The sequence below is a fragment of the Leptodactylus fuscus genome, chromosome 4 (genome assembly GCF_031893055.1).
Source record: "Leptodactylus fuscus isolate aLepFus1 chromosome 4, aLepFus1.hap2, whole genome shotgun sequence".
In the NCBI taxonomy this organism is placed as follows: Eukaryota; Metazoa; Chordata; class Amphibia; order Anura; family Leptodactylidae; genus Leptodactylus; species Leptodactylus fuscus.
In genome coordinates this window covers 139,408,058-139,430,134 of record NC_134268.1, presented here as the reverse complement: position 1 = coordinate 139,430,134, position 22,077 = coordinate 139,408,058, and the positions used below count along the sequence as shown (strand labels likewise).

General features: G+C 41.9%; 1 protein-coding gene across 1 annotated transcript in view; it reads left to right on the top strand.

The window, feature by feature from the left end:
• CLPTM1L (CLPTM1 like) overlaps nt 1-22,077 on the top strand; it is a 45,869-nt gene that overhangs the window by 5,245 nt on the left and 18,547 nt on the right. Inside the window, exons 3-11 of the mRNA XM_075271139.1 lie at nt 738-838; nt 4,119-4,308; nt 6,792-6,937; nt 10,178-10,256; nt 13,514-13,631; nt 13,792-13,886; nt 18,347-18,431; nt 19,131-19,234; nt 19,879-19,944. Coding sequence (XP_075127240.1) covers nt 738-838; nt 4,119-4,308; nt 6,792-6,937; nt 10,178-10,256; nt 13,514-13,631; nt 13,792-13,886; nt 18,347-18,431; nt 19,131-19,234; nt 19,879-19,944 — 984 coding nt within the window. The remainder of the gene's footprint in view (nt 1-737; nt 839-4,118; nt 4,309-6,791; nt 6,938-10,177; nt 10,257-13,513; nt 13,632-13,791; nt 13,887-18,346; nt 18,432-19,130; nt 19,235-19,878; nt 19,945-22,077) is intronic.

Sequence of the window (22,077 nt, the reverse complement as noted above, 5' to 3'; positions counted from 1 at the left end):
GCCTAATCTGGAGCAGAATGCCGTGACGGGATGCCAGTGTACTGTATTGGCATTCCGTCGTGGCTAGCCATGCAGTATGTTCACACATGGAATCTATTTTCCGCCTTGTGAACATACCCTTAGTTCTTATTCTTTATTAGCTATTTACATTTTCAAACAATAAAACATACATTTAAATATGCCCAGATAATGCACACAACCTATAGCTGAAAAGAACCTGAACAGTCAGGCCTAAAGCTTAGCAACAAACAAAAAAAACATACATGAGGTGGAGTTCCTTAAGTGTGAGTTGTCACCAAACTATAGCAATGAACCCCATAAACTGAAAATGAACATAGGCAATCAATATTGGATCTGCTGTCACAATACAGCTGATCTGCAGGGGTCCTGGGTGTTAGACTCCCACGGATCCTAAGAGTATGTGTATTTAAAGCCGTATTCATGCAATCATGTCATGCTTCGGCCATTCAGTAGCTCGTTTCATAACTCACTATGAAGCAGTGAGTTCACATCACACAGCCGTATTCAGTCGAGGCTACATGACCCACACACACATTTTGTTACCTGGACTTGACACAATCTGAATATAGCCTAAATCTGTATTATAGTTATTTAAATTTCGCTCCTAAATTTTTTTATTTTTTTTTTTAAGTAGTCTTGGGCACTCTCCTCTCTTATGATTATGTTCTGTGATTTTACTTTCTATGCTAGATATAAATTTTTCTCTTTTTTTTCAGTTAAGTGTGTATACTACTACAAGGACTAGTATTAGTGCCGAGAATAATGTTGACTTGGTTTTGAATGTTGACAACTTTGATGTGGAGACAAGATTTGAAAGGTAAGTTCTTATGGCATAATTTATACACCAGTACTGTTTTTATTTTTGTAATATTTATACTTACAAAAATGTCTGAAGGAGATGTGCATATTCTAGTTATTTTCCATTGGAGAGTCCAGTTTTCAAAAGGGTCATTTTCTGGCAAATTCTACTTTATTGCCATGTCAGGGACTCTGCAAACATGACATGGTGTCCAAAAACCAAAACATGTAAATCTGCGTTTTGAAAGCCAAACGGAAAACTTCTTCCCTTCTGTGCCCTGCTGTGTGCCTCAACAGCAGTTTATGCTCACATATCCGGGACACCCCACTTAACCAATATATTTGGGTACAAACTGCTGTTTGGGCACGCAGCAGGGTGCAGAAAAGAAGCAGCGCTATTTGGGTTTTGGAAAGGTTTGGTTTTTGGAAGTCATGCCATTTTTGCAGAGTTCTTGAAATGCAAGTAAAGTGGAATACCCTGAAATGTGACCCCATTTTGGAAACTAGACCCATCAAGGATTTTATGCAGAGGAGAGCATTTTTGCTCCCCAAGTGTTACATTACCGTATTTTTCGGACTATAAGACGCACCTAGGTTTTAGAGGAGGAAAATAGGGAAAAAAAATTTTGAAGCAAAAACTGGTAAAATATTTAATATATGGGAGTTGTAGTTTTGCAACAGCTGCAAGGCCACATTGACAGGTGACCCTGCAGCTGTACGGGGATGCATAGAGCGTTTTTTTTGCGGGGCCAGCTGTACTTTTTAGTTATACCATTTTGGGGGATATCTATTGCTTAGATCACCTTGTATTGAAAAAAAAAAAGAGGAGGTGATTTAGAACTTTTATTTATTTCATATTTTTATTATATATTTTTAAAGCTTTTTTTTTTTTTTTTTTTTACTATTTTATTCCCCCCCGGGGGCTTGAACCTGCGGTCACTTGATCGCAAGTCCCATAGACGGCAATACAACTGTATTGCCGTCTATGGGACATTCTGTGTATTAGTATTACGGCTGGTCATAGACCCAGCCGCAATACTAATATATAGCAGTGACAGGCCCGGGAGCTTCATTAGGCTCCCGGCTGTCACCCGAACAGGTCGGCTCCTGCGATATCGCCGCGCAGGAGCCGGCCTGCAACTTTACAGGTACGGGGCCGGTGGGGACCGGCCCCGGGGGAGAAGGGGCCGCTGATACTGACCCGGCATCCGCTGTACTATAGAGGCGGATGCCGGGGAGGGATAGACGCCGGGGCCTGAGACATCGCTACGATCCTCTCCCCTGCATGAAGCCAGCGGCGGGGGCACGGAGGAGCCCCTGCCGCTGCTGGCTTCATGCGGGGCAGAGGAGCGCAGCGATGTCTCAGGCCCCGGCACCTGTAATGGCGTCTATCACTTACTGGCTTCCGCCTCTCTATTACAGCGGATGCCAGGCGCCACCTTCAGACTATAAGACGCACCCTTCTTTTCCCCAAAAATTTTGGGGAAAAAAAGTGCGTCTTATAGTCCGAAAAATACGGTAACTTATTCTCCAGAAATGAATGCATCATCAGATGCGCAGAGTAAAAATGTTGCAAGTTTAACATTTCACTGCACATTTATTTCTGGAAACTAAAATGCAAAGCTCGAGAGTTTAAGAGGACCTTTTAGGTCCTCGGCACATGTGGTGTAATACACCGCTAGAAAGCCGACGGTACGCTGAATTCAGCGCGTTATTGGCTTTTCTGTTATGTGCCCATGTTACACCACATGTGCCCCAGGACATGAATGGTCCTCTTTTAAAAATGCTCGCTATACCCCTTCATACTATTCCTTGAGGGGAGTAGTTTCTAAAATAGGCCTTCTGCAATTGCTCGCCAATGCCTTGCCATATTTATAGGGCCACTTGTAGGGTTTCCATAATCAGGATACAGATTACAATAACTGGAGAGCTGACATTTCACAATGCTGTGATGTGGGTAGTACCTATTGGCTACTGAAATAGCCTATCTGGGAAAATGTAAATTTTCATTTTGCACCGTCTGCTGTGTATTTCTTTTTAGAAATCATCTTTGAGGTCAAAATGAAAGGTAATATCCTTTGAGGGTTTAGGTGCAGTTTCTGAAATTGTCACTACTTGGTACTCTCCACTGCATTAGCACCTTAGGGGCAAATGTGCCATGGCACCTGAAAATGATTCTGCCCTCCAAAAGCCTAATGGCCCTCTCTGCCTTCTGTTTCGTGCCGTGTGCCAATACAGCAGTTTTCCTGCACATGTGGAATATTTCTGTAGTTAGGAGAAATAGTGTAACAAATTGCTGATATGTTTTCTCCTTTAATTCCTTGTAAAAATGAAAAAATTGTGCCTAAAGCAACATTTTAATGCAAAAAAAAATGTTTCATTTACAGTGCCCAATGTTAGTAAATCTATGAAACAGCTGTTGAATCTAAATTCTCACTATAGTTTACAAAATGCTGTCATCTTTTAGGGTTGCCATGGTACTGGTACTTTAGTGGCTCTGCGAATGAGACATGGCACTCAAAAACTATTCCAGCACAATTTGCCCTCTAAAAGCCAAATAGCGCTCTTTCCATTCCAAGCTCCGCCATGTACCCATACAGCAGGTTATGATTACACATAGGGTATTGCCGTTTTCAGAAGAAATGGTGTTACAAGCAATGGGGGGGATTTCTCCTTTAACATTTTGTGGAAATTGTACATTTTATTGGAAAAAAAGTAATTTTTAATTTTCACTTCCTATTGGTAGTAAAATTAGTGAAACAGATGTAGGTTCAAAATGCTCACTAAACCCCTCAATAAATTCCTTGAGGGGGTCTAGTTCCCAAAATGAGGTCATTTACTTGGGCTTTCCACTGCACTGGTACCTCAGGGGCTCTGCCAATGTGACGTGGTGCCTGAAACCAATTCTAGCAGAATCTGCCCTCTGAAAACCTCAATGGTTCTCCTTTCCTGCTGTTTGCTAATACAGAAATTTTATATCCACATGTGGGTCATTTCTTAAGTCCGGAGAAATTGCTTAACAAATTATGGGGTGCCTTGGTTCTTTAACCCCTTGTAAAAATGAAACATTTTGGGTTAAAGTTACATTTTATAGATAAGAATGTAATTTTCCATTTTTATGGCCAAATTCTGTGAAAGACCTGTAAGGTCAAAGTACTCACTCTGCTCCTTGATAAATTCCTTGAGGGGTCTAGTTCTACTAGCTTGACCAATAAGTAACATAACAAATTGGTAACTCTTTTGCAACAGTTGTAAAATGCCTTTCTACTCTTTAAGATTTTTCACATATTTTATTTCAGAACTGTGAATGTAACTGTTCCAAAGAAAACCAGGAATAATGGAACGTTGTATGCATATATATTTCTGCACCACTCTGGAGTTTTACCATGGCATGATGGCAAGCAGGTGCACATAGTGAGTCCATTAACTACTTACATGATTCCTAAGCCTGAAGAGGTAAATCTCATAACAGGAGAAACTGGCACCCAGGTAAGTAATTGGTTACTTTATTCTTGATTTGTTGCCCTATTGTACTACCTGCTGTATTTTCACTTAGTAAAACTGTATAAGGGCCTGCTTCACATCTGTGTTCGGTATTCCGTGTGGAGGGTCCCCAAGCAGCACTTTTCTCTCCGCATGATTCATGTGGAAACCATATGGACCCCATTATAGTCTATGGGGTCCGTGTGGTTTCTTAGCTAACCTCTTTTTAATGCATATAGGTTTCTGTTCCTCAAACAGAATACCGAACGCAGATGTGAACTGGGCCTAACATATAAAAATAAGTGTTTAGGTACCTACAGTTAGAGGAGTTCTCTGGGACTTATCAGTTCATTAACTGAATTAATTTTCCGGAACTTGGTATACTGACTAACTACCAGCTCATCCATCATTTCAGTCCATCAATTGACTTGGAGATTAGCAGGGTTCTGACATCAGGGGCTCCCGCAGATCAGCTGTTTGAAGTGCTGCAGCGGTCCCTGAGCAACACTTTTGCTTCACAGTCCATGAGAGATCGTGTTCATCAGTTACATGATGAATGGGCTGAGTTGCAATTCTATGGACAGCCGCTATACAAATGTGCTTAATAAGTAGTGAAGTGGCTGATCTGAAAGCTGCGCCCTCCTCAAACAGCTGATGTTGGGGTTTCCAGGTGTTCGACTTCCACCAATCTTCAATTGATAACCTATTCTGAGGATAGGTCATCAATTATTAAGCCTGGAAAATCCCTTAATTTCTGCCTTCTTCTTTTATTATAAAAAAATCTATTTTCTGAAATCTTAAGAAAAACTTAGTAAACTATTAGTGCATTTTTCAGGACTCCTCTTATTATCAAAGACAGAATTACAGTGACATAACACCTATGTAGAGATTATGACATGTCCACCACCTCCCCCACCCTGGCACAGCTCACACATCATTCCTAGATCACTGTCCCATAGTTGTCAGTTGGTCATCCCCAGACTTCAGTTTCATGGGCAATAGATGAAGTTTATTTAGTAAAAAAAATATTGATGATACAAAGCTCTTAAAGCAAAATATAATACGCCTGTGGAAAAATATATGCACATATCTGGTACATTTAATCAGTATATTACCGTATTTTTCGGACTATAAGACGCACTTTTTTTCCCCAAAATTTTGGGGGAAAAGAAGGGTGCGTCTTATAGGCCGAATGTGGCGCCTGGCATCCGCTGTAATAGAGAGGCGGAAGCCGGCAAGTGATAGACGCCATTACAGGTGCCGGGGCCTGAGACATCGCTGCCCTGCCCTGCATGAAGCCAGCAGCGGGAGGAGTGATGCTATTCCGCTCCTCCGTCCCCCCTGCCGCTGGCTTCATGCAGGGCAGCGATGTCTCAGGCCCCGGCGTCTGTGCTGGCTTCTATCCCTCCCTGGCATCCGCCTCTCTAGTACAGCGGATGTACTAGTAATAGTAATAGTAAAAAAAAAAAAAAAAAAGCTTTAAAAATATGAAATAAATAAAAGTTCTAAATCACCTCCTGTCCCTAGAATATATATATAAAAGTAGAAAATCATATATCATAAACCACCGTTTTTTTTTTTTTCAATAAAAGGTGATCTAAGCAATAGATATTCCCCAAAATGGTATAACTAAAAAGTACTTCTGGACCCGCAAAAAAAAAAAACGCTCTATGCATCCCCGTACAGCTGCAGGGTCACCTGTCAATGTGGCCTTGCAGCTGTTGCAAAACTACAACTCCCATACATTAAATATTTTACCAGTTTTTGCTTCAAAATTTTTTTTCCCCATTTTTCTCCTCTAAAACCTAGGTGCGTCTTATAGTCCGAAAAATACGGTACTTTTTGAGTGCCGAGCTGCGAATGTTTAAAAATTTTGTCCAGCACTTTTGAAATTATGGCTGCTTTCTCAGGAAAAGATTTAATGTCTGTTAGTCACATGGCCACTATACAATGTACTGTGGTGTGCATGGTATGTAGTCAGGGGCTGCAGTGTTGTTCCAAGTACTGCATCTCTCTAAACAGCTGATCAGCAGAAATATCCTAAAGCTAAGGCCCCATGTAGCTCGCTACAGCCAAAAATTGCAGTGGAAAACGCATCATAGTTTTTCCACAGCAGTTTTCACATGTGAACTTCAGCCTCTATTATACCTGCATGGAAAATGCCAGTGTCTCTGTAGGTATAATTAACATGCTGCAAGTTACAAAAATGTGAGCGTTTTTGAAAACCCAGCATTTCAGGTGCAATATGTCGATGGGATTAGCCAAAATTCCATCCATTATGCAGGTACTGTAATATGCAACGTCAGGCCCCGGCCTTAGGCTTCATGCGCTTCAGACTTCAGGCTTTCATTCATTTGAATGATGTTTACTGAAATCCATGCACATGCAGCACAATCCCCATTCATATGTACAATCTCTTTGCCCATTCTGTCATATGAGAATATACCTTTAAAATAATCCGTATATATATATTTTTTTTGTTTTTGCAGCAAATAGATACTGAAAAGAAAGAATCGAATGCTTTGGATGAACCTGTCTCTCATTGGAGGTCACGACTCACACTAAATGTTATGGTGGAGGATTTTATTTTTGATGGCTCTTCACTACCTGCTGATGTTCATAGATATATGAAAATGTAGGTATCAAGTCTATTACTATACAATAAATCACTCAAATTTCACTGCCCACAGGAATGCAATGAGAGGCTTAAACATTGGACATCTTTTAAAGATTTTAAATGGCTGTAACTTTTTTTTTTTTTTTGTCCACTGCAAAGTAAGGGGTCATTCAGACTTCTGATGACCGTAAGTAGTGTCAGTTGTTATTGTCCGTTACAGGATTTTAACAATGGACACTAGCAGAACCATCACAAATCTATATTAAAATTTCCATTCTTCAATGGGATTTTATCTTCTGACCATTAATGTCTGTTTTACACTAAATCTGTCATATGTTTATTTTCCACAGACAAAAAAATCTGGCTTGCTGTTTTTTGTCTGCGAAAAAAAACTGTTTCATGTCGGAAGTCAAGTGTCCATTATATTTTTATTTATTTTTTTAACATGGGTATGGGTAGCAGACAAATGTCTGTTTTTGTTTTTTTTTGTTTGTTTCTTTCTTGGTTTTTTTTGTTTTTTTTTTTTGTTTTTTTTATAATGCACCTGCTCAGAAGCAAAACAAAAAAGGGCAGTATGAAAACGGACACTAACTGATGCTAATTTGTTCGTGTGGGATTTTTTCTTCAAACTGATCCATTCAATAGATCAGTAAAAAAAAACAAAAAACATATTGGCATAATTTATCAGAACAGACATCCAACGGTATTGTGAACCCACCCTAAGCCTACGTTTATATTGGCACCAGGGTTTCCATTAGAGACTCCATAACAATGTCTAGCTAAAATGGACAGGTAAAAATTCCTGCTTTTTCATCCACTGGTTTCTGTAATGTGGTCTGTTGGGCTCCATTTGTAACCACTTTTTTAGCGGTCCAACTATCTTTTTTTTTTTTTTTTTTTTGGGGGGGGGGGGGGGGGTCATCTCTTGAACCAAAACAATGGATAGCTTAAGTAATATTAGCGTAATATTAAAATTACCTTTACGTTTGTTTTGTATAAGTATGTCCAAATTTGCCAAGATTTAAGAACTAGCGCTAACATAATATGAGATATTATTAGTTGAAAACATTTGGAAATTTGAACTTAAAGTGGTTGTCCAGGATAAAATTTTATTTTAAAATTAGGCTGGGGGAGGTGAAAATAATAAAAAAAAAAAAAAAAAAAAAAAAAAAATACTCGCCTGTCTCCTGGGGCTCCTGAGAGCCTCCCAACACATTCTGGTTCCAGCGGATGTACCCACTGCACATGGTTGCCAATCAGCAAAGGATGTCACAGCTGGTGAGAGCTTCTGCTGGGAGAACACACCAGGGTCAGATGAGTATTTATTTACCGTATTTATTGAACCTCCCTCAGCTATTTTAACATTATAATTTATCCTGGATACCTTGTTTAATATGCAGCAGTATAAAATCAACAAACTAATTATATTTCAGATTATGTTATAGCTAGTTTTTAAATCTCGAGAAAACTGAGAAACCCAGAAACATTTTTCTAGGTGTTATAAAACCGAAGGTACAGCTATTTGAAGTGACCAATCCAACCTTTGATAAATGCTTCATTTCTATGTACTACATTGTTAGAGTAGTTCAATTGATGTGTATTCTTATTGGTACACACAGCAGCCATTTTGTATCATCTACTCCATATTCAAGTTAGCTAACCCACATCTGAACCTTTGTGCTGGTTAGTTAGCCGGAACATGTAGATGTAGATGGACAGAATCTCTGGTATTGCTTAGTTAGATCATTGCTTATGGGAATTTAACAGACTATTTTCTATTAAAAAGAAACTTGATAGGTTAATAAAATATATAACGAAAATGTTCACCCCCACATCCCGATAATCGCAAAAAATTGGGGAAAAAAATTAAATGAAATGGGAGTTACATTTTAAGCTCTGTATGTCAGAAGGCGGAGAGGGTGATAAAGAGATCCAATCAGAGGCAGCCAGTGCCAAAGCTCAGAATCGGGGGCCACATGGTGGCTCAGTGGTTAGCACTGCAGCCTTGCAGCGTTAGAGTCCTGGTGTTCAAATCCCGCCAAGGGCTCTATGTGGGGCTCACAATCTACAAAAAAAAAAAAAAAGCTCAGAATCGCACCCTTTACTTGCCTGACACCGCCCTCTTGACCGTACAGAGAACAAATGTAAAACTAAGAACAATGATTGCTCTGGAATGGTGGGGGCTACAGAAAAAAATTTCAACTGTGGTGTAATCAGAGGAGCAGCACATATTAGTTGTTGTAATGTGGTGGAGGTGGTGAAAGATCTTCTCTAGGTCTTCAGGGGACTGTGCAGCCTACAGTGTGGCCCTGCAGGGTACATTATACAATGGTTATGCAAATTTAAGGGGCTCTATCATTGGTGTATGGTCATTTGAGATATTCATATGCCTAAATAGACTTTAAAAAAGATATTTAGGTGCTACTACCGATATGTAAATGATGCCCTCCGTGCACCCTGGGCGTTCCCACAAGCCTCTGTGCACTTCCCAGCATCATACCTTGCCAACGCCCCCTCTGTAGCTTGTGCTCCAAGTTAGTCATCCTCCTCTGTTCTAGTAACCGCCTCCAGCGTCTGTATTTTCCAGCATACACAATTGAAATCTTGGGCATGTGCAGTAACACTCCCTTCTGAGCGTTGCTGCGTATGCTCGAGTGCCATTTTCTTGTGGAGAATTGTGGAGTTCTCAACAAGAAAATGGCGCTTGAGCATGCTTAATGCGCATGCCTGAGATTTCAATTGTGTATGCTGAAAAATACAGATGCTGGAGGCTGTTACTAGATCAGAGGAGGACGACTAACTTGGAGCACAAGCTACAGAGGGGGCGTTAGCAACGTATGACGCTGGGGGTGCACGGAGGGCTGTGAGAACGCCCAGGGTGCACGGAGGGGCTCATTTGCATATCGATTTTACCGATATGTAATAAAAACGGCGTGGTCTTTGAAAAATCGAGTAGCAGCACCTGAATAGCCTTTTTAAAGGCTATTCAGGCATATGAAAATCTCAAATGCCCATATACCAATGATAGAACCCCTTTAAACAAAGTCTATGTTCACCTTAGTGGTGGCCAAAAGATCCCCTTGTCGGTAATGGGCTACTGTTCCAATCATCATCGTTTTCATCAGCACATTTTAACGGATTTTGCAACAGAGACACCTGGCAGAGCCACCAACATAGATGTGACCTTGTAATTTTATTTTCTGTTTATCTTTTATTGAATTGTGGGTATAATCAACTTCTATATTTTATCACTTGTAGGATACAGTTGGGAAAGTCTGTTCATTATCTTCCTATATTATTCATTGATCAGCTAAGTAATCGAGTGAAGGATTTGATGGTAAGTTACTTTTCTACATTCTGCCAAAGTTTGGCATTGTAAATTCTAGGAAGTAGTATATTTCTGATACCTCTACATTAGTTCCTTATATCTTTTTCTATCATCTAAGTCTCATTTATTCTTCATGGCATATAGTTATTTATAAAAAGCACTATTCACGTCAAATAAACATGCATTAAAGGGGTTGTCCCACGTTTCTGAAGTGGCCCTATCACATGGTATATGTGAAATAAATATTATTTGCAAATATATTGATTTACCAATATGTATGTATTGGAGAGCAGATTCACTGCTCCACACTGAAGGACCCATCACAGTGGTCCCTCAGCAACTATCCTTGCGAAAGGTTAGTACTGACTGACCTGTCACCCCATCGGAGGTAGGGATTAGGCTGCTGTGCCCCAGTAAACAAATATAAACCAGTGATGATAACTTTGGTTAACTATCATTATTCAAAGCTGAGGTTGTACCCGAAAAGACCAGCTGAACATATTTGCACATATTTCAGTCCTGCATCTCTGTAACTCATTTTTGACATTTCCATAAATGATTTGTAATCCAGGAGTTTCTCCAAATTTTTGGGAGCGTAAAAGAGAAACTGTAGTAATTGATGTAGTCCGTTATGCAGTATGTAAGGCCTTCAATGTCATTCAGATGGGAATCCTGCAGCAATTCCCATGCAGTGGTGTCAAAACAATCCCTCAGAGCCCCCATGCACTCTTCTGACCAGATCCTCACTGTACAGCTGGTTCTCTAAGTAAAAGTGGCTTGTATACAGGCCACAGATACACTAGGTTGTGATTTAATCTACCTAGGGGCGGTAGGGCTAAGGAGTTATATGCCTCCCTCACATTGGCAAAGAGCAAGTCCAGTGTCTTGTTGTCTCTTGTGTGGCAAGTTACATACTGTGTGAAGCTGGCAGTGTGGATGATGGAGAGACATGGTTGAAAACTCCAGACACAAGATGGAGGCCAGAGGGCGTAACGATTGCAACTGTCTCCCCACTGCTTGTAGCACCTCACAGGCAGAATCAGCTTTTGCAGAGGGAAGGGGGGGGACGTGCAGCTAGTACGATAACCTGCGATAATTCCCTTGGTAGGTAATAAGGTCCCGTGCTCACGGCTAATAGTTCAATATCCTTGCCGCACATCATGGTATAAGGAGTACATCATGGTATAAGGAGGGGTTATACCACGGAAAATAAAATATAAATTTTAGTAATGTATGGCTGTGTGGTAGTCTGAGGCACTCCTTTATGTACAGTCCAGGTTTTTCAGACAACTGAAAAATGGTGTCTTGTCTTATTCCCCTTTTTGGAAAACTCAGCACTTTTTTTTTTTTCTTTTTTCTTCTAACTTCGCACTTTCCCCATCTGCACAGCCAGCTTTTTGTACCAAACTCTTGTTTTTCTCATGCCGCTACTCAGTTTTAGGACTTAGTCAGAGAAATCAACCCCTCCCATATACTTTCAATAGGCCAGGATACAGTCTGTTTTGAGGGTAGTGGTACTGGCATTCTGAGGGCTCAATTCTTGTACTCTTGCACACATTGTAGATTTTAATGCAACACTCTGCCTATTAATGGGCAGGTATTGGGAGAATTTCAGCTTCTCTTTGGAACTGATCAGGAACTCCTTTATTGAAATGTTCTGATCAGAGATGTATGTCTCAGAAAATTTGGAGTGAAGTGGTCAATGACTGGGCCTGATTTTGAATAGGCAGTCAAAGTTGGGGGTATCTTGGGGCAGCCACTGTTCATTATTGTTATAATATAGAAACTTCAGGATAATTTCAAAACATGTCTCGTTGCTATTCAATAGATTGGAGTGTTATATAAAATGTCTGTACTCTAATAATGTCACTTTAATTTTTTTTTATTTATTTTTTAGACCCCCTAGGGGTCTTGAACCTCAGGGGGTCTGATCACAAATGCAACCCACCCACTGCTTTTATTAAACACATGCAACAGTGAATTCATTACAAGAAATTACAGATGTAGGGTTCAGGAACTGATGATGTGACTGCTCTGCAGGCCTTGTTATTAGAACACGTGCATTGTTTGTGGTCAGTGGCGTAACTACCACCATCGCAGCGGTAGCAGCTGCCACAGGGCCCGGGACATTAGGGGCCCGGTGACAGCTGCTATCATTATGCTCGGAGGTCTTTTCGGACCCCCGAGTATAATGATCGGGGCCCCCTGTTGGTGGAATACTTTCCACCAACAGGGGGCCCCGAAGCTGCAGCAACGGCTGAGACAGGAGCTGCAGGTCTGGCTCCTGTCAGCGCTTCAGGACGCTCTCCCTCTCTCCCCCCTCCCTTTCTCTGCTGTCCTCTGCCCACCAAAGAGAGGAGGAGGTGGGGCTTATCCCTGCCGTCCAGCACAGAAGAGAAGAGGAAGAAGCTGCTCCAGGAAAATGAAACTGAAGCTACACAGGTACGTACTGGGGTTACTATACTTATTACTATCAGGCATTTGGGGGGATTACTTGTGTTTTAGTAACTCCATGTGCCTCATAGTAATAGCAGTTAACCCCATCATCTCCCTCACATTAACCCCTGTTTGCCTCACCATAAGAGTTACTGATATGTGAGACATTTGGGGGTAATAATAATGAAGATACTTTATTATTACCTCCATGTCTCTCACATATCAGTAACTCTTATGTGAGGTACACAAGGCTTAATGTGAGGGACATGATAGGGTTAACTGCTATTAATATGAGGCACATGGAGTTACTAAATTGTAATGCACATGACCAGATTTTTTTTTATCCACAATTTGTCCTGGTATAGCGGTCAGCGGTGACAGTATTTAGTCCTGTAGGGGCCACTAAGGGACATAATACTGTGTGCAGGGGGCCACTATTGGGTATAATACTGTGTGCAGGGGCCACTAAGGGACATAATACTGTGTGCAGGGGGCCACTATTGGGTATAATACTGTGTGCAGGGGCCACTATGGGACATAATAGAGCGCGCAGGAATGCGTAGGAGGGATTCGGTCGAGATCTTCGGTGTCGGGGGGGCCCCATGTCAAAAGTTCGCCACGGGGCCCCGCCATTCCTAGTTACGCCACTGTTTGTGGTAGTCTGTAATCTGCAAATGGAATAGGTATAGAGGATATCTCAATGGTCATAGTTTGGAAACCGTTCTGCTACTTTCCTCTAATAACTGTTGCCTGCATTTTGTTGATAATGCCTGCTGGACACAGAGTAGAAATTGATTTTCTTTAATCTTAAAATTTTTCTACCTTTTTAGATGATAAATCGCTCAACAACAGAGCTTCCTCTTACTGTTTCATATGACAAAATATCTCTGGGAAAACTTCGCTTCTGGATTCATATGCAAGATGCTGTTTACTCTTTACAGCAGTTTGGTATGTTGAAAATGTGCTCTAGTTATTCCTTGACTTCACCCTTTTTACAGAGGTCTCCCTATGATGAAATTAATGTAGTAAGATTCACTTCTTGAACATGTACTGATTTTATGGATTTTTGCTTATATGTATATATGTGACATTATTATTCTTTCTTCAGGTTTTTCTGAAAAAGATGCAGATGAAGTTAAAGGGATTTTTGTGGACACCAACCTATATTTTCTAGCTCTGACCTTCTTTGTGGCTGCTTTTCATGTAAGTTGACCTTCAGAAAATAATATATTGCACAAATCCATTACCATTTAACAAGAAGCATTTATAATGCTAATAGTATTGTGTTTTAGTGAGTGCTATTGCAGCTGCTGGAGAGCACCTTCAGATTTATGTAGGCAGGGCTGGCTTCAGGTTTGTGTGGGCACTTGGGCGACAGAGCCTCAGTAAGCCCCTTTTGGAGCAACTTATTTGCAGCAGAGAGCCAAAAAATCCCAATAAGTTGTGTATTACTGAGGCAGACTTACTGGAGTGGACTGTAGTACAGTTCATTATTATTATTGTTTATTTATATAGCACCATTAATTCCATGGTGCTTTACATTTGGGGGTTACATGCAATACACAAAATATACAGGTACATATCATACTAACAGTGATCGGCTGGCACAGTGGGGTAGAGGGCCCTGCCCGCGAGGGCTTACAATCTATGAGGGAAGGGGGGTAGAGACAGAAGGAGAGGGGGAGACTGTACAGATGGCAGTGCGGTGATAGTGTTATTGGAGGTTGTAGGCCTTCCTGAATAGGTGAGTCTTCAGGGCCTTCTTGAATCCTGTGATTGTGGGGGTCAGACTTATGTGTCTTGGTAAGGAGTTCCAGAGTATGGGGGATGCACGGGAGAAGTCTTGGAGACGGTTGTGTGAGGAGCGGATGAGGGCAGAGCGGAGTAGGAGGTCGTTGGAGGATCTGAGGTTACGTGTGGGCAGGTAGCGGGAGATGTCAGAGATATATGGAGGGGACAGGTTGTGGATGGCTTTGTATGTTAGCGTTAGTAGCTTGAACTCAATTCGCTGGGCTATGGGTAACCAGTGGAGGGACTGGCAGAGGGGAGCAGCTGATGAAGATCGGGGCGTGAGGTGGATTAAGCGAGCAGCACAGTTTAAGGTGGACTGGAGGGGGGAGAGGGTATTAGCTGGGAGTCCATGAAGAAGGGTGTTGCAGTAGTCTAAGCGGGAGATTATGAGGGCCTGGACGAGCATCTTGGTAGTTTCTGGGGTGAGGAAGGAGCGGATTCGGTGGATGTTCTTGAGCTGGAGGCGACGAGGTGTTGAGGGTTTGAATATGTGGTTTGAAGGATAAGTCGGAGTCCAGGGTTACCCCAAGGCATCGGGCCTGTGGGACAGGGGTAATTGTGGTTCCATTAACTTTGATAGGTGGGTCGGGTGGAGGGGCCATACAGGATGGGATGAAGATGATAAACTCTGTTTTCTCCATGTTGAGTTTGAGAAAGCGGGAGGAGAGGAAGGAGGCTACGGCCGCTAGACAATCTGGAATTCTGGCCAGCAGGGAGGTAATGTCTGGTCCAGAGATATATATTTGGGTGTCGTCGGCATAGCAATGGTACTGAAAGCCATGAGATTCTATGAGTTGGCCCAGGCCAAGGGTGTAGATGGAGAACAGGAGGGGTCCTAGGACGGAGCCTTGGAGGACACCTACATAGAACCTGTTCAGATGTCAGAAGGTAAAGAGGAATTTGAGGCGGACATCTGCCTCCGATTCCTCTTTATTTTTTGCTTGCTCGCTCATTGTAGTGGATGCAGAACATCAGCATTATGAGTGCAGAATTTGCTGCCACAGACTCTACTGTGTGAACAAGGCCACCTGATACGGTCAACAGTGTAATGAAAGTTTTCATCCCTATTAATGTAGAAGTGCTTAATGCAGAAATTGAGTGGGGCCCTCGCAGATACTATAGATGCTATGATCGGTTAGAAGATGACCTCCACCGGAGTGTCCTACATGTTGGACTTTTCTCTCTGCTGATTTCAGTTTTGAAAACGTGTAACCGCTAAAACGGTAGTCCGGTTCTGTATCGTTCAGGTCAACCAGTGAACCCGAGAGCCCCGTGCAAATATGAACCTAGCCTAAAAGTTTTCAATTCATTTCAGGGCTAGTTCACACGGGCATAGAGGGGGCGGATTATGGCGCCCCCTCACAATGGTTGTCTATGTAGACCACCAGGCTTCTTTTTTCCGTGATTGGCGTGTTGCCGCTCACGGAAAAAAGAAGTGGGCTGCCCTTTCTTCAGGGGAAGCCACGACAGTCATGGCAGGCGGGTTTTGACCCGAGAGTGACGCAGCTCCCCACCTCACTCTCGGTGCTAAAATCCGTGCTTCCGCTCCCCGTGTGTACTTACCCTTACACATACAGTTTTTATCTGCCCTTCATTGTTCACATATATAGCAAGAGTCTGAAGAAATGTAGTGCTGATAATAAATATTATGTAAAAGTGAAGTAAATACTGACCAGCATAGCAAAGAAAAATTACATGAAACTCTGGTTCAAGTTTTGGATGCCTTAGGGAATCTGTATTAGTGAATACTGCATAAAAGTGCGCGCACACAGAAGACAAACACACATACACAAGACACACACATACAAAAGACACGCACTTACCTGGAGCCAAGTCATGGAATGATTACACTGGGCTGCAGCAGCCCAATGTAATCGATCTTCCCTTGCAGTGCAAGGCTCTGGGTGAGGATACACTTACATTTTGTAAGTTGGGGGCGAAAAAGTGGGGCAGTCAGCAACTGGCAGCCTCCTCAGATCCTGGCACTTCACAGGTTTGCTGGGTGCTGATGCCGGCTCTGATCAACATGTGGGCAACGACACCGCACTTGTGGCATTAAGAGTCACTGCACCGACCATGTGATATACCCTTAGGAGCTGCTCACTTATGATCTCCCCATTATTATTATTTTATTTTTTTTAATGGGCTCTGGTAAGTAACGGGTTATGACTAATTCAACCATCGTAGCATACACAGTGGGGCAAAAAAGTATTTAGTCAGTCACCAATAGTGCAAGTTCCACCACTTAAAAAGATGAGAGGCGTCTGTAATTTACATCATAGGTAGACCTCAACTATGAGAGACAAAATGAGAAAACAAATCCAGAAAATCACATTGTCTGATTTTGTAAGAATTTATTTGCAAATTATGGTGGAAAATAAGTATTTGGTCAGTAACAAAATTTCATCTCAATACTTTGTTATATATCCTTTGTTGGCAATGACAGAGGTCAAACGTTTTCTGTAAGTCTTCACAAGGTTGGCACACACTGTTGGTATGTTGGCCCATTCCTCCATGCAGATCTCCTCTAGAGCAGTGATGTTTTGGGGCTGTCGCTTGGCAACACAGACTTTCAACTCCCTCCAAAGGTTTTCTATAGGGTTGAGATCTGGAGACTGGCTAGGCCACTCCAGGACCTTGAAATGCTTCTTACAAAGCCACTCCTTCGTTGCCCTAGCGGTGTGCTTTGGATCATTGTCATGTTGAAAGACCCAGCCACGTTTCATCTTCAATGCCCTTGCTGATGGAAGGAGGTTTGCACTAAAAATCTCACGATACATGGCCCCATTCATTCTTTCATGTACCCGGATCAGTCGTCCTGGCCCCTTTGCAGAGAAACAGCCCCAAAGCATGATGTTTCCACCCCCATGCTTTACAGTAGGTATGGTGTTTGATGGATGCAACTCGGTATTCTTTTTCCTCCAAACACGAAAAGTTGTGTTTCTACCAAACAGTTCCAGTTTGGTTTCATCAGACCATAGGACATTCTCCCAATACTCTTCTGGATCATCCAAATGCTCTCTAGCAAACTTCAGACGGGCCCGGACGTGTACTGGCTTAAGCAGTGGGACACGTCTGGCACTGCAGGATCTGAGTCCCTGGCGGCGTAGTGTGTTACTGATGGTAGGCTTTGTTACATTGGTCCCAGCTCTCTGCAGTTCATTCACTAGGTCCCCCCGCGTGGTTCTGGGATTTTTGCTCACCGTTCTTGTGATCATTTTGACCCCACGGGGTGAGATTTTCCGTGGAGCCCCAGATCGAGGGAGATTATCAGTGGTCTTATATGTCTTCCATTTTCTAATTATTGCTCCCACAGTTGATTTCTTCAATCCAAGCTGGTTGCCTATTGCAGATTCAGTCTTCCCAGCCTGGTGCAGGGCTACAATTTTGGTTCTGGTGTCCTTTGACAGCTCTTTGGTCTTCACCATAGTGGAGTATGGAGTCTGACTGTTTGAGGGTGTGCACAGGTGTCTTTTTATACTGATAACAAATTTAAACAGGTGCCATTACTACAGGTAATGAGTGGAGGAAAGAGGAGACTCTTAAAGAAGAAGTTACAGGTCTGTGAGAGCCAGAAATCTTGATTGTTTGTAGGTGACCAAATACTTATTTTCCACCATAATTTGCAAATAAAGTCTTACAAAATCAGACAATGTGATTTTCTGGATTTGTTTTCTCATTTTGTCTCTCATAGTTGAGGTCTACCTATGATGTAAATTACAGATGCCTCTCATCTTTTTAAGTGGTGGAACTTGCACTATTGGTGACTGACTAAATACTTTTTTGCCCCACTGTAGTTAAGTAAATGTTATTGTTCAAGGAAACAGACATGCCATAATTTAACATGTACAATATCTGTTTCTACTTTGCAGCTTTTATTTGATTTTCTTGCATTTAAAAATGACATCAGTTTCTGGAAAAAGAAGAAAAACATGGTTGGGATGTCAACAAAAGCAGGTATGCTTTACTTTTATGAGAAAGTACTTCATTTGTCATAAAGTTCTATAAAAAGGGGAATTTTCATCAGAAAAGGGTTGTCTTCATTATAGAAAACACACTTGTGGCTGCAGCCAACTCCCAGCAAACAGCTGATTTTGCCAGGGGAAGTAATAGCCAGCTCTTAGTTCAGTCTGATGCCCTTTCATTGGCTGGCTAGATAGATAGATATTTCAAAGAAAAATAATTGCAGCAGCACCAGCAAATCTGGGGATTGTCCCACAAATTGCACGGCAGAAACCCCTCTCCAGGCAAAAGGGTTTGCAATAGAAAAAACAATCCGGTCTGTCAGCAACTTGTATGAATGGAAAATGTCCTTTTATTGGAAAAAGCAGTACGCCACGTATCAGTCCACACTAGGAAAGGTACCAGTGTGGACAGATACGTGGTGTCTTGCTTTTTCCAATAAAAGGCCATTTTCCATCCATACAAGTTGCTGACAGAACGGACTGGTTTTTTTTTAGATAGATAGATAGATAGATAGATGCTTCTGCATGTGGATATTTCAGAGGACACATCTGATTTATTTTGCTTTCATACAATGCCCAGTCATCAAGTCATTTGTTTAATATTTTAGATACATTTTGATATATTTATATACATTTTGCTTTAAGGTAACCAAAGAATTATTTTATTTATTTATTTATTTTTGTTTTGCAGTATTGTGGCGTTGCTTTAGTACTGTGGTAATCTTCCTTTTCCTTCTGGATGAACAAACCAGTTTATTGGTATTAATTCCTGCTGGCATTGGAGCTGTAATAGAGGTTAGCTTTAACATTTCCATTTATTTCTTCAAGTTAACAAATTGATAATTTTTGTTTAGATGTGATTAACATATCATTTAGTGAAGTTTGACAGTTTGTAAAAGGTTGGAAAATGTAGCTCAAGGACCTTTAACACATTCTTAAGGCACATTCTCCTCTTTCCTGCTGTGTGGCAACAGAAACTTCTCACTTGTAGTAAATGCAAGATTTGTCTTTCAGAACTTATCTCTGAGAATGCCTGGTATTTATTTATGTAAGGCTCTGTTCATATTAGCAGATCTTTCTTGAGTTGAGGTTCCAATATTTTTTCTGTAAGAATAGTGTAGTCTGCAACTGTGGATCTCATTTGAAGTTTAAGGATCTATAGTATTAAAATGATAAAATGAATTCATGATGGCTACATTACAAATAGAAGCAATGGCCCTATTGAGAAGAGAGTTAACTTCACTTTAGGACACACATGGCATCCTATAAAATATTTTGTTTAAATTTATTCCGTTATTTTATACGTTGCAGATGGAAACGCTGCTTAGCTGCGTTTTTTTTCCGAATGTGTATTCAATTTTGTCTATGTAAAATAGTGGATTGATTATTTAATGTTGACTGAAATAAGAGTATTAAGTTCCTTTCTTTTCTGATATCAGGTGTGGAAGGTTAAGAAAGCCTTGAAAATCACATTCCAGTGGAGAGGTCTGATGCCAGTAATCAAGGTAAACTGCTATGGCAGGATTTGGCCACATGACAGCCAGTCACTTTTACAAGATAGGGGTGGACAAGGGCTTTGTAAAATTTCCAGAGCTCTTTAGGGTGGAGCTGTTGTCAACTACAATCTCAATAGATGTTAATCTTTTTATGAGCTGTAAGCAGAGTCCATAGGCATGTGTGAAGGGCTTCCCGCGTACTATTAAGGTAAACTGTGTGCACACCATGCCTAGTGTGTGTCAGGGGATTTACTGTGTAACGTTCCCCTGACCACTGTATTTTTAGGCAAAAGATTAGTGCCGAATATAGAGTGTTTCTAAAGTCATGAAACAGAGCCTAACTGGAGAACTCTCTAAACACAGTGTCCTGAACTGGGCATGACTCGTCAGTTTTCATTTTGCACCATCTGCTGCGTGTTTCTAAGTACTCACTATACCCTTTGATAAATTCCTTGAGGGGTCCAGTTTCCAAAATGCAGTCACTGTTAGAAGATTTCCAATGTTTTGGCACCTCAAATTCTTTCCTCCAAAAACCAATTTGCGCTCTTTCCATTTCAAGAACTCCCATGTTCCCATCAGTGTAGCACCACATACAGGGTATTTTCGTTTTCAGGAGAAAATGGTAGTTGGTTATTCTTCTTTAACCCTTTGTGTAGATGAAAAATTTGGTGCTAAAGTGACATTTTAGTGGTAATTATTATTAGTTGTTAAAGAAGTTTTCCAGACAAAAAGCTGTCTAGTGCTATTAATGGGTTAATGAGTGCACCCAAATACCTTTTTAGCAGTGATTTCTGGGTTTTTCTGGGAGCTCCTGGTATCCTCTGCATTTGTTTATATGGATTGCTTCCTGATCTGTTATCCTACAAGTACCATTATGCATTGCTCTTCACTCAGAACTCCCTCTCTCTCTCCCTACCCCTCCCTCTATCACACTCACCTCTCTGATTTTTTTTTTTCCAAGAGATGGTGTCTTTTCTGGCTATCCGGCCTCTGGGTGCCATCTCCCTCCAGTATGGACATCTGACCAGCTTGAGGATTACCTTGGTCCCCTTCACTAATTTGGCTGGCACATCAGCGAGGAAAAGTCCAGTCTCATGTGTTTTCAATGCATGGAATTCCTGGCCTTGATCCTCCATACGCACCACCTTCAGAGGATCCCTCCGCTCTCTTTATGCTTCTCACTGCAAGTCCTGAACATGATAATCTTGACTTTCAAGGATCTCCTTTTGGCTCATTTCCACTGAAGCCCTTGCAATTGGCATTTCTGGCCCACTGGGACAAGTCTCCATCCAGCTTTACCACCTGTTTCTCGTGCCTCCCCAGGTTCAACGTGAGCTTCACTGATTGCTCTCCTCCCCAGAAATTTCTGAGGGGATTCCCTCCTGAACCTCAGTTACAAGGCCAGGTCCCAGGACCCTTGGGACATAATCGCAGTCGCCCACGTGATTTCCTTGTTGGACTTCCACATTTTGTAGCAGTTTCCTCCTGTTCCCACCTCAGATTTGCCCTGCCAGTCTAGGTATGCGGATCTCATGTTCTTGCTGGCAGACTCTCCTTTGTTTCTTCCTCTGCTAGTCGCCCTCTTTCTCAAGGACGATTTTCTCCTCTTTAGCTCATCTGCATTTTCTGACATTACTGATGCAACACTTTCTTTTTTTTTTTTTTCCGGAAGCCTGTTGTCCAGTCCTTGCTCACGGCCTGAAACTCCTGGTCTGCACTGATATTTCATTGCTCATGGAAGGCCTATGTACGGTGGCGTGCGGGTCCTGACTTCCATTCCCTCTTCCTCTCTCCTCTCTGGATGCTGGCTTTCTCCAGTCTGTTCTGAACCAAGGTCTTGTTTTTTTTTCTTAAGAGGCAGGTCTTTTCTGCGCTTTCTATTCTATTTTGAAAGTCTGGCCTTTCTGGTCATTACCGTGCTCAGGTAATGGCCTTCCTGCAGGGAGTGACACCCTATGCGCCTCCTTCCTATGGAACCGTGGAATCTTAATCTCGTCCTTAGGCTTCCTCAGGTTCATTTTGATCCTTTGGCGGATCGCTCTTTCCTCTCTTCTCTCCTTCCTTTCTCTTCCATCACAGGGTCTCCGGTCTGGCTTCCCCTTCTGGTTCTCCACCAGGACAGGGTTGTCCTTCGTCCGCCAC